Consider the following 13,909-nt stretch of genomic DNA (forward strand, 5'->3'; position numbering starts at 1 on the left):
TCTACTATCTTAATGCAATAATATTATTTTTTTAACAGAAAAAAACTAGATAATATCAATAAGCGCTATTTAGAAAAAAACTCTTTATTTTTAAATTAATTCGCCATTAAGGATGTTATTTAAAATTAATTATTATATACCTTTCCGATATTTACAAATAATTTATTACTCTCTTATTTTTTCTACTTACATACCTTTATATATTTACACAATAATAATTCTACCAAATATTTCTACAAAAAAAGTTGTATTAAAAAAAATATAAAGTTGTTGAATAAATTAATTGTCTGCAATCATTGAAGGTTTCTATATAGGACTACATGACTCGAGAATATTCTTTTAAAGCATTGCCCTTCAAAAATTGGAATATTCCAATAAAACGACTCGATTAAACTAATGTTTGAATGTAGACACAATTTCAAGAGATCCAAAGGTACGTATCTCAGGAACTAAAACGGTTATAGAGTTGAAATTTGGAATATAGTTTATTCCATGAATTCATTTGATACCTATTTTAGTATTTTTTCAGCAGAAATAATTAGAAACGTCTTCGAAAGTATTAAAAATTAATTAAACTACCAAAAAAAATTTTTTTTTTCCGTAAAGGGCATTTTTGGAAAACAAGTTTATTATATGCAGGAATCTTTCAGGAATATTTTTTTTAAGATTTAAAAAATATTTAAAATGCATTTAAAAATCAAATTATTTCTATTATTTAGACTATTTTGGGAAAATATTTATTACATTATATAAAATGCTTTAAAAAAATTAATTAGAACATATTTGAACCACTTTTTTTTAGGGATGGAATAATGTCGCTGCAAAATTCAAAATTAACGAAAACGCCCATATACCGTCGTATGTAGTTTGATTTCTTTACCGACCACAATAACAACTAACAACGAGGTTGTTTCTCATGTGATTTGTTCAACAATCAAATTTGTTAACGAATATTTTTGGGTAAAAATGAGTAATTTTATATTCTTTGTTTTGCTTTAAAATTTTCCAGTTTTCGCGACAAATAATCGTAGTAATTACCTTTTATACTACAACGAAATTGGCATGAAAACTATCGATTCAATTCATATGTTATTTCATTTTTTTTATATTCCAATATGTTTCTGAAATAAATTGCCATTGTGATTTTATTGGATGTTAAATTATTACTGCATAATATAAAATGATATCTTGGATCTTATGCTCCAAAGCTTAAAGTAAAAAGCTTTAAATATGAATTACATTTGCTGCAGGCAATCTAACTCCAGCATCTGGAATTCTTCCAGCTTTATGCAAATTCAATTAGCATCTGAAGTACATAGAAATCCATAGTTCTGATATTCAAATAATATATACATTTTGTAGAAAGAAAAATGATTATACGGCAAATGATATTAAAAATAATTAATTATATACATCATTTTGAATTTTACTCACTTTTGATAGGGATTTACTGTAATTAGAAATATAATTATATCTAATCTTCTTCAAGTAATAAATAAATTTTAGTCAACAAAGGACAAAAAGTATAAATATAATTCTATAAATCTGTAATAAAGGAACATTTAAAACCTATTAACTACTTAGAAATACACCATCAAATTTTAATTACGTCTAATAATATGAATAGAACCACCACTCTCAGGATAATACCATCTCAACAATTGCTTTAAAATTGCCAATTTTTACAATGAATAATTGTGAAATTCCGGAAATTTCTCTGAACTACATAATTTATAATAAAATGTTTGACATTGCTTTTACTAAAAGAATAGTGAAATATTGGAAAAAATAATCATTAACAAATTTTCTTTTAATTATCGTATCACAACCTCTTTCTATACATCTGAAAAACGCCTTTACCTTAATCCAATCCAACTTGTTGTGCATATATTACACTAATTATAAACCGACCTCAATTTTGGTCATTTGATCGCCAATAATTGAACATTGACTTTCTCTGCTATAGCTATATCTGCATCGTTAATTATCTTGTTTATGCATTGGATCCACCATTTGGGTATATTTAACTAAACATGCCTAAACATTATCTATTTTCCATGTAAACAGTTTTACTGATTAACAATTAAGTTTTAGAATGACATGAAAAACGAATGAATTATCTCCATATTATGCCCACCCTTTAAATGAACATCGGCCGTAAATAACTTTTAGAATCAGTTCCGTTTTGGATGCAAAACGGTGGAAATGCAATTGAAAATAACACTTTTTAACCCCTAAACGTAACAAAAATATGAAGAAAAAAACAGAAAATCGTAATCAAATTCCATCCAGAAATGCGGTGCGAGGGATGCAGTCATGGCACGGCAGTTTTGCATTTTGTCAATGTTTAAATTTGAATTGCATCATTATTATAGCTCTCGTTATAACTGAAAATTGACTTTCGGACTTCGATTTCTAAATTTATGGAATATATAATTGGATTGATCAGGTCTGATCTACTGATATTTTTAGTGCTAATATATGGATCCAATGGTATTTTTAGTAATATTGATTTATGCTTCATAAAATTATTGTCAATAGCATATGCTATCTACATATATAATTGAGATATAGCAATCATTAATTATTTTGTATTGATGAATTTTGGTAAACTAGTTTTAGTAAAATGGTTTTAAGCTTTAGACTTACTATTTTACATAAATACTATCCTACATTAATATTTACATTATATTTTTATATAAATACAATTTATGAACAATCATATTATTTGCAATATTACACTTTTAGTGTAATTCTAATGAAGTTTATATAATATGCTAAATTATTAGAAATTACACAAAAAAAATTAATATCTATTTAATTCATAAAACTTAAAAAAATTCCTTGCAAAGATACTTTTTCAATGAATCTCTTAAATTTACTTTATCGTCTTGGCACTCCCAGTTAAGTTTCCATTACTATTGACTGGTTTCTTTAATGTGATAAGGGTTTGATTGGATTTATTTATAGTTTTAAGAATCAACATATTATTACTGATCGGTACACTTTAATGCAAGATTAAAAAAATTACAAAATAAAATAACTTTCTTACGTTTCTAAAGTTGATTTTGTTTTGTTCGTTTTACATTTTACATTACATTCTGTACATTTTAATTTCTACTTAACCTGCAGATGGGCGAATATTAATGTTTTTGTATTACTACAGATATGTAAAAGTTACTTTCATAATGTTTACATTATATCTTATTAGATAATTTAAAAATCCATTATTATAAAATTCTACTTAACTATGTTATTTAAAATTACATACAACCGAAAAAAATGGTATTATTACAATAAAGAAGAAGTAAAAATAATAATTTTTTTTTTTTTTTTAGTAATTTAGGATTGCAACTAATTAACTAATATAACGTAAATGTAATTATATTTTTCCAAATTCATTTATGAAGACCAAAATAGGTATTACAGTAATGAATCAATATAAAATATAATGTAATGATGGAAATATAATTGATAATTTTATTTTAAAAACATCATTATGAATTAAAATGTTTTGAAATAAATTTAAAAAAGTAAAATAATTTTACGATTATTATGTGTACATTTTTGGCTAAAAATTGCATATTTATGTTATACAATATATAATAAGAAAATATTTACAAAATCTGATATAAAATTTATAAATCTTCTTAAGATAAATTTACATATAATAGAAAACAATGAGTAAACATTATTTTTTATGTCAATAAAGCAACTTCACAGCGGCTGATGAGTTAAACCAATTAATGAGAATGGACTTAATTAAACAGAAAATCGAGGAATATTTACTGAAAAATGCACCAATTTTACAGATATATAATGGTATTGTAAATGCTATCAAAATAAAAATTATTGAATATTTTAAACATATTCGGAGAGTAAAACATATTTGAATTTGAATTTCGATTAATATAAAACATGAAGTAGCAAATTGTTTTATTATTAATAATAAAGAGAAGTAAATTTATGGATTGTGTCGTTTTTACGGAATACATAGGGTAAACCTACGATTCTAAGAGCTTAAAACTATTATGCTATTCATTCCTGCTTTCAAAGAGTGACCGACTGTAAGCGGACGTACACTTAATTCGTCCTTTTACCTTGAGCATTTCCAGTTCTTCTTTACCGTCCGCGCAAAATAAAAGAACTGATTGAATGACAGGAACGATTAAACCAAAATACTCCCTTAACTGCGTTACAAATGAACAATAAAAGAGCCATTAAAATTCTCGCTTGTACTTTCGCTCCCTTTTTTGCAACTAAAATATTGCACTTTTAAATGCGCAAAGCGCGGTATCAAATTACAAAGGCGAATGCAACTAGATATTACGAAGTTTTTGCCGTTTTATTGTATTTTTATAACCTTAACTACTCATATTACAATATAAATTCTTACTAGGGAAATCAAGACAGATTATTTATTGAATAAATGAAACATGTGTTACGGTACCTGAAATTAAATACAATCCTTTCAATAAGGAGATCGGCTGAATTAGCCATTTAATTTAATTTAATTTACCGGAGCTGAATAAGATAAATGGCTAAATGATAATTTTATTTATTACTTAGCTGTATCGCAACATGTGTATTAACCAATAACATTAAGATAACAGTTGGGAATTATTAATGGCATGTTTTATAATCATTTAAAACTTTTTTTGTTATTGTTTGCTTTGTTTTATTATCTTTGTTAGATTAATTTTTGCCGACTTAAATTCCGATTTACTGACCACAGATGATGCTTGGGCGAAGCTAAAACTGATCGTTAAAGATAGGCATGGGTATGTGGGAGCAGTGGCAACAATTGAGTGCGTATATTGCCGGCAACTTGTCTGCTGGATGCGATGCACTCTGGGAGTAAATTGTTCCACTGGATTATTAAGTTTGATTGTGTTCGAACTTTGGAGCGAATTAACACTGGATGCGTTTACAATGGCCTTAATTTGATTGCATTAGGCACTTCTATCTACATGCGAATGCTAAAGCATTTAGCTGTTTGATTAAATAAGTTAAATTTGTATTATGACTATACAGAACATGGAGCAAAATATACAGTGTATTAAAAAAGTATCGGACCGCCTTAATAATAACGCGCTTTTTTATCAAAAAGTGTCCCAATTAAAAATTGTTGATCTCTTTCAGATCTAGACTAGGATGATAAATCTGCATATATAGGAGGCATCACGACAGTAGTAGAACCCAAAGTTACCTTTGTTAACAATTAACCTATTTAAGTAAATTCCTGAAGAGGTAAATGTTTGGGCAGGTATATTTGGTAATAGGATAACAGATCCATTTTTAATTGAGGATAATTAAATGTAAAATCAGTACCAAAAATAAGGAGATGAGCTATTGCTAATTTTGATCAAAGATAGTATCAACAAGGTGGCGTCCATTTTCATTTTGGAGTTAATGTAAGAAGATTCTTAGATATGACATTTACAAATCTTTAAATTGCAGAAGAGGTCAAATTGAATTTCCAGCAAGATGCCCTGATCTTACACCTCTAGACTACTTTCTCTATAAGCATTTAAAAAATACAGTTTATGCGACAGCCGGAAAATATAAACGTATTACATGACAGGATAAGAGCAAAATGTGAATTGATAACTCCCGATATGTTAGCAGTCGTTCAAGGAGGCCATTTTTAACATTTAATTAAATAGGTTTAATGTTTAAATGCCTTTTTTGTATCGTTTCTTTTTTAATGGTTTAGTATTTGTATGTTTTGTTTATAGTAAATTTTACATAATAATTTTTTAAACCATTGTACCTAATCTGTTGAAGTAACATATGGCATATGTTACATGAAGTTGTGTTAAAATTTTTCGTAGAATCGGAATATGCATAAAAAATACATATAACATTCCATTTAAAAAAAGTTAACTTTGGCCTCTAACACTGTTGTGATGCTTCCTTTATATGCAAAGTTATCTTTCTAATGAAGATCTGAAAAAGATCTATAATTTTTATTTAGAACACTTTTTGATAAAAGTTCACGAATTATTAGGGAAGAAAAACTTCGGGACTTTTTTTAAAATGTGGTATACCAATGGTACTTTTAATAATTTAATAAAATAAATATTTTCTAAAAATAAAATATGCCTTTAAAGAAAAAATATAGAAGAAATGTAATTCTTTTTTTTAATTTATTATTTTAAATAAAGGTTTTAAGCTTATTTTTAGTTCAATGTATAAATAAAAAAATAAATATAAAAATTAAATTTGTTAATAAAAAAAACTGTTTTACTAAAATAGACTTGGGACTTTTTATAGATTTTTTTTAATTATAAATTCTAGTGTGGCTTTATTAATTTTTTTTCTAAAAAAAATCTTTTTTAAAGTATATTTGCTCACGATTAATCTAATATATAGGGGAGGGGCATATTAAAAATTATTTTTGTTTTCAATAAAGTTCGATATTAGTCAATTGAATAAAAAAAATCAAATCAATATATAGAGACAAAAGACGAATTTGTCTCTACATATCTGTGCTATGGCTACCTGAAAACTAGCTCACTTGTAATCACTATTTTGGCGCCTAACGCGTGGTTTAAATATTACATTGTTGAGTAGTTATTTCGAATGTTGTCCTGTATCTGATCTATACATATTTATTTATTATCTTATGTATTTATTAACTTAATGAATACTTTTATTTATTAAAAAAACAGCTAGAGTCTTTACATTAATTCTCATTCATAAAATGATGAAAATAAACTACTTTTAAATAGGCAAATAAAATTAAAAAATGTATGCGTATTTAAAGGTAAAAATATAAAATTATTTTAAATAAAAATAGTAAAACTAGCATACAAAATAATAGAGTTCGAGAAAATTAAAAAGTTAGAAATGATCAAAATCGCGCTATTGTACTGTTTATATCTAATCTGTCTTTTATTCAAATATCGAGAAATAAGTTTTTTTACCTATAAAATAAAATAATGTAAACTTTAAAATGATATTAAATAAGAATTTGTACTTTTTAAGTGAAATAATAATTTATTCATGGTTAATGACCATTTAAATGAAAAAAGTATTAATTCCTATTTGTAATAACTATTTTGGCGCCCAACGTGTAGTTTAAGTTTTTAAATACTAATTTTTTATATTTAAATTTTTTATATAAAATGTTAATATTATTATAGTATGTGATATTTCCACAAAAGTATTCTCTAAACATTCATGAAAAATGAATAATTTGGAATTTCGTCCGTAAAGAATATGCGATTGGAAAAATTTCATGTCAATGTATAAATTTATAAAACGAGGACTGCAGGTACTAATTTTAAAATTAAAAAAATACCTGTAAAGAGATGCCTTTTCCTAAAGTATCTGCCCTTCCAGAGGGTGCATCTTTCCACCTTAACACCCCCATAACGGCCTGACGAACCCACCCCCTAGGGATGGTGTTTCGGTCGTTTTCCGATAGTGTCCTCATCAGGACTGTCGGTTTATAATCCGTTTTCACTACACAAACAGTATCTTATTTGATCATAATAATTTATTCAATAAAAAATTTTATCAACGGTGATTTTATTCGATATAAATAATCCAACGTTCTATTTTCGGCAATGAATTAACATTCTATGCCATGTCATTTTTTCGCAGTTATAAATTTACAACTCGACGTACGCGCGTAAAAAAACTCCAACTGGTTTCCAGTCAAGGTAAGGCAGCCAGTGTCAAATCCAAAAACACACTTACACACCTTAGACCGCGGTATACGACAGTTAAGTATGTCACAACAATCACTTCGGACTCGGCAACAATATTTTTCTATAATGTCAAGGATGTCTAAGCGTTTTATTAGTGCATCAGTCACATATCACTTAATCAACAATAACAAAAAAAAAGAGGGTAAATTCGGAAACTCGCGAACTTTCGTAAGTATAGAAGAAGAGTTTCACACGACCAGTCGTTACGATACCGGACCGACTGAGAAGCGAGAAATATTTGAACAGCGAGCGCGTGGAGTGCCGCGAAAGCCCCCCTCATGTCGAACCAATAGAATTCGAGAAAGGAACGATATTCGGTTGACTACGGAACAAGTCGGGTCTTTTATTCTTCGGGCAGTTAAAAGAAACACTAATTGATAAGGGCAGTTTTGTTGAAAGTTGCCCTCTCTTAATGAAAAAGTTCCAATTGTCTGCGAGTTCGGGAAGAGGTTGATTGCTCTTTGGTACCTCAGGGATTCAAGTCGCCGCTTAAGAGTTTAGGATTTAATCGGTTAGCTACGGCTAACGTTAAGTAAATTTGGTAATGTAATAAATCTCGATAATAGGATTTGCGACAAAATGGCATATGATTTACATTTTGAGCCTAATGAGAATGAGGTTTGACACATTAGACAGGTTAGCAATAACAAACAATGGTTTGGTCATTTACAAGAAGGTTCCAAGTATGCTTATCCTAGGGTGTATGTTAACAACATTCACAGGTGACACAAATGTATATATAAAACACCGCTATCTTGAAAAATTTCTAGCCATTTAAAATAACTGCATAACTTAATAAGATGCGAGTGCTTCTTTCTTATAATAATGATTGCACAAAACGTGATATTTAAAGTATCATAAAAAGAGGCCCAAGGCAATATGGGTTAAAAAAACGCTTTATATACTATTTACCATATTTTATGTTAAAAAATGCAAGCATCTTATGAAAAAAGAACAAATTTAATTAGTAATAGCTCGAAGCAAAAGTATATAAAACGTGAAACTTTTACATTTATGCATAACTTTGTAGGAGACGATTACTTTATTGTTATAAGAATGATTTCACAATGAAAATTGAGATAAAAACTGGTATTTGATGGTAGGTTATAAGTAGAGTCTATATTATTGTGACGAATTCAGAATTATTTACTTATTTTAGTGGGTATTATGTCACTATTTCAGTAAAAAGCAATTTAAAAATTACTATCTTATACGCTCAATTATTAAAAAGAAAAAAAATAGCCTTATTCACGTATTAAGAAGAAAAATTAACTTAAATCTGAAATGACACCTTTTGTTATATTTAATAAAGTTCAATAAATCTTAAATACAATAATTTACTAATAGATGTTTTTGTATACTCACGAGTAATTTTAAAATTGATTTTTGCTGAAATAGTGACGTCATAGCCAATAAAATAAGTAAATAATTTGTAGATTATGATTTATTTTTTTTAATTTAATAAATAATTTTTTGTTTTGCCATAAAATTACGAAAAACTAACATTATAGCTTCTACATAATTTATTATTGAGAATTACATAATAAGAAAGAAAAAAAAGTATGTAGGTTGTAAAACGTCGAATTTTCTAAGATATATATTTTTTACGATGTAATATACAAGATGCCATAAAAACACCAAGGCAATGAGTCAAAAAGCCCCTTATAGGGTCTTTACTCAATTTCATCATAAAAATTTAAGTTTTTTTATAATTTCTAATATTTAGTTTCTAAATACTTCTAAGAGTGCTAAGGGCTTTTGGCATCAAAATTAAGTAACGTTAGTTTTTTTAAAGGAACTATTTTATATTTAAGCATAACTTAATAGGAGAAGATTATTTAATTCGTAAAAGATTGATTGTACAATAGGCAATCTATATCAAGAAAAAAATCATTTTTGATGATTTTTAGGTTATATAGGTTATATAAATTTTTCCAAATTTGAAATTCTTTCCTCAAAAAGTTTTTGAGGTACTTAAAATGTTCGTATATAAAATTATGTGAAAATAAATGCCTTTTTTGGTATTTAACTCTTTTAAAAATATTCCAAATATTTTATAGTAATTTAAGTCAATAATTTCTAAAAAATTTGCAAAAGAAATGTATATACCAAAAATGCCCTGACGATCCAATTTCTTAATTCAAACTGACGTTTCTACCCTTAAATGTATCATCAGGAATCTTAATATTTTTTCGTAAAAAAATTTTGCAAATGTTTCCAGTGGTTCTAAACCATAAAGTAACCAAGAAGTTTCGTTAAAAATAAAAATCATAAATTTGCTATTTAGTTTTAAAATTTTAGTGGCTCCTGAACCTTGGATAACACAATCGCCTTTAATTCAGAAAGTTTTTGAGGCATAAATTGTTATATGAAACTTCTAAAATAATCGGACTTTTTATGTGTAATTCTTCTAAAAATATTCTAACTGTTTCATAGGAACATTTTGAAAAGTGAAAAATGTAAAAAAAAATAGCAAAAAAAGTGGCTCAACCAAAAATGCCCTGACTATCCAGATTTATAATTCAGAGCAACGTTTGTACCTTCAGATTTATCCTCAGAAATCCTACTATTTTTTGGTGAAAAATGTATGCAAATGTTTCCAGTTGTTCTCAAGTTATAGCCAAAAATATCCGTTGAAAAATAAAAATCATGAAATTTGGTATTAAAATTTTCAAATTTGGTGGCTATTGGGCCTTGGATTACAAATTCGCCTTTACTTCATTCATTCGACTTTTTTATGTGTAATTCTTTAAAAAATATTCCATTTATTTCATAGAAATTTTGGCAAAAAAATTGAGAAATTGGTAGGAAAATTAGCAAAAGAAGTGGTCGAACCAACAATGCCTTTTCTATTCAAATCCTGAACTCGGATTTTTACAATTAAATTCATCCTCAGAAATTCCACTATTTTGTCGTAAAACAATTATAAAAACATTTATAAGCATGAAAACTCTTCTTGTTCTTGTTAAAGGATAGAGGAATCTATGAGTATTAGTTTTAATGCAAAAAGTGCTTTGATAATTAAAATGTGGCAATATTTGCCTTATAAGGTAGTAAGAACCGTGGTTATTTAATACTTTTTGCAATATTTGACACTCGGTTAACATCTATCATAACGAGAGAAAACAGTTTGGTCGTAAAGAGAAACTATATCTTTATGACATAGTTATTTCGCAATTAATTCTCCTGCTAAGCACTTTGCCAATTATGTATTCAACCCCATTTTTAGTTTGGATTTTAGTTAATGTAATACATTTGTTGATATTATATTCATATATTTAAATATCTATCTTTATAATAGCTGATATTCATATCTTTAATTATTATTAGTAAAGATAACTTCTTAGAAGAAAATATTTTCTTTACACAATAAAATACCAATTTTGCTTCAAGAATGACGCATTTCCGACTTCCTAACCTTCTTTAATTCCCCTGAAGATTGTTTTTCCCAAATCCGTAAATTGCTTCTCTTAAATTTCAATTTACCTACCCTTACTATTTTAGAAATTTGCTCTATAATAGATATGGCTTTAAAAAAAAATATGGATTCGAGTTTGTCTCTACCCCTTGCAGGATTTTGCGAAATATGTCAACCCTTCACAGCTCTATTAACTTTAGATATGAAAAAAATTACGGTTCATTACCGTTTCTTGATTTACTGATTGAAAGATCAAGTATCAATTTAATCGAAATTTATAGAACGCCTACAGCAACTAAAGTGTAATTTACTACTCTTCCTACCATCTTATTAATAACAAATTTGCTGCGTTTAATCTTTAGACACAATTTGTCAGATAGTAGGAACAGAAGGATATCCTGACAACAACATCAAGAGTTTACAGAAATCACGAGACTGTTTTAAGTTAGACCACTAACTCTTTATTTTATTCTTGACACGTGTTTTTTTTATTCGACACAAAGTTCATAACTCAAAAAATTGACCAGATGTCATTTTGAAAATTTGTACACATAATCCATGGACAATTTCGTTGGACACCTATTTCAACGTTTTTCCAAATTTGTACGAGAATTTGAGTATATTTTTTTTTCTATTTATTCGACACAAAGTTCATAACTCAAAAAATTGACCACATGTCATTTTGAAAATTTGTACACATATTCCAAAGACAATTTCGTTAGACACCTATTTCGGCGTTTTTCCAAATTTGTACAAGAATTTGAGGAAAAAAATCGAAAATATTGATTTTTTTTCTATTTATTCGACACAAAGGTCATAATTTAATAATAAAAGTATAATTTCATTGGACACCTATTTTAGCGTTTTTCCAAATTTATACGAGAATTTGAGTATATTTTTTTTTCTATTTATTCGACACAAAGTTCATAACTCAAAAAATTGACCAAATGTCATTTTGAAAATTTGTACACATATTCCAAAGACAATTTCGTTAGACACCTATTTCGGCGTTTTTCCAAATTTGTACAAGAATTTGAGGAAAAAAATCGAAAATATTGATTTTTTTTCTATTTATTCGACACAAAGGTCATAACTCAAAAAATTGACCAGATGTTATTTTGAAAAATTGTACACATAATCCATGGACAATTTTGTTAGACACCTATTTCAGCGTTTTTCTAAATTCCGAATCCTTATCCCGAATATGCTAACATCGTTAGCGAAACACGTGTCAAGGGTAAAATAAACAGTTTTGTGATTTGAGTATAACACCAAAGGTTCCAATCATAGGACTACTGGAATTTACAGATTAAAATGATCTTATCTTGATTGTACTGACTTTTGAACTCGTGTACTATTTTGAATATTAACATATTTTGAAGTTGATGATCAGTTGGCTCGTCAAAATGCAGTAGTTTTAAAACAAGATTGGTATTTTGTTTTATGAAGAAAAGACTCCCTTTAAGGAGAGTATCATTCTTATTAATCATATACTCCACTTCCAAAATGGACTTCTTCAAGATAATAACAATTTTAGTTACTAGAACATAGTCCGACCTTATAACCTTTTTGAAAAAGATAAATTTGTTGGATTTATTTAATTCCTTACAGATGATCACAAATGACCAGCAAATGCTTTACTTAGGAGTCTTTATAATAAGACTCCCTTCACAATAAAGGAATTATTATAAAAAGTAGCCAATCATATTCCAAATATTTTTTCAACCCAATTATCTTAAAAACAAATGATCTATGTATTTCTCACAACTCATATACTTATAAGTCACACAACCGTATACTTATGCTAATATTGAATTCATCAAAACACAAATAAAGTGGCAAAGCGACCCACTTTAGACAATGGTACCGAGGTTGAAATGTTTAAAGTCGTAACAAAATGGATAATGCCTAAATACACACATAACCATCGGAATCGTAAAATACGTTACGGACATTTGTGGTTGGAAATGTTTGTGTTTGCCGTCCGAGCTAATGCACGAAATGATGACTGATATCAATTTATATTTCAAAATATTATGTATGGTGGCACGGTTTTCGCATAATTCTTTGAAATTGACATTGTTATGGCTAATGGGAAGAGAGATCGCTTTTCCCATTTTTAACTTAAATTGGATATATTACCAGTAAATTTTAGAGCTAACAATGATTGATTTTGTACGTGAAAATAGCTTTAAGCCATAAAAGTCCTAGAATAATGGTGTCTTATATTAGACAGGTGAAAAAACTACTTTTTTACACTGAAATAAAATCCGGGTAGTGGCAGAAGGTTGAATGTTAAACGTCCCTCATGCCACGATCACATGGCCGTCTCTTCTTCGGCAGGTGCTCGACGATTTTTGGGTCTTGAAACGTGACATGTGCCGGACGTCAGGCATCGAATAAGAAAAATGAAGAACTTGTGCAAGTCGGGGCCAGGTGGCTTTAGATAAATGGACTTCTAATTTTAGAGTATAAAGGAACTCTCCAGGAAATTAAAAAACATGTTTTGAGAGTTTTTTTTTTGTGTCGTGTGTTGAATAAATGCATGAGTAATATTAGTTCTGTCAAGCTATTGATTAAAAAATGATGAGTTATTGATTTATTGATTTCCACATGCATTAAATTTAACTAGTTTCATATGCTTTTGTTGATCGAAAGTAAAAAAAAATACTGAAGTATACCCAAGTTTACCCAGTTTCGATAAAATTAAAAATTCTTTTTGTATATTATATCTAACTAAAAAAAAAACGGTTTTAAGACTCGAAGAATCCTG

General features: G+C 27.8%; 1 protein-coding gene across 7 annotated transcripts in view; it reads right to left on the bottom strand.

Annotated features, from left to right (window-relative positions):
• Positions 1–13,909, bottom strand: part of LOC126737314 (rap1 GTPase-activating protein 1) — a 349,016-nt gene that overhangs the window by 86,666 nt on the left and 248,441 nt on the right. The window contains exon 1 of one of the 7 annotated variants that reach the window (XM_050442177.1): positions 7,307–7,946. The exons of the other annotated variants lie outside the window; for them this stretch is intronic. Within the exon in view, the coding sequence (XP_050298134.1) occupies positions 7,307–7,441 (135 nt within the window). The 5' untranslated portion in view covers positions 7,442–7,946. Of the gene's footprint in view, positions 1–7,306; positions 7,947–13,909 lie in introns of those variants that run through there. 7 annotated transcript variants of the gene reach the window in all.

This window comes from Anthonomus grandis, chromosome 6 (assembly GCF_022605725.1).
Source record: "Anthonomus grandis grandis chromosome 6, icAntGran1.3, whole genome shotgun sequence".
NCBI classification, from domain to species: Eukaryota; Metazoa; Arthropoda; class Insecta; order Coleoptera; family Curculionidae; genus Anthonomus; species Anthonomus grandis.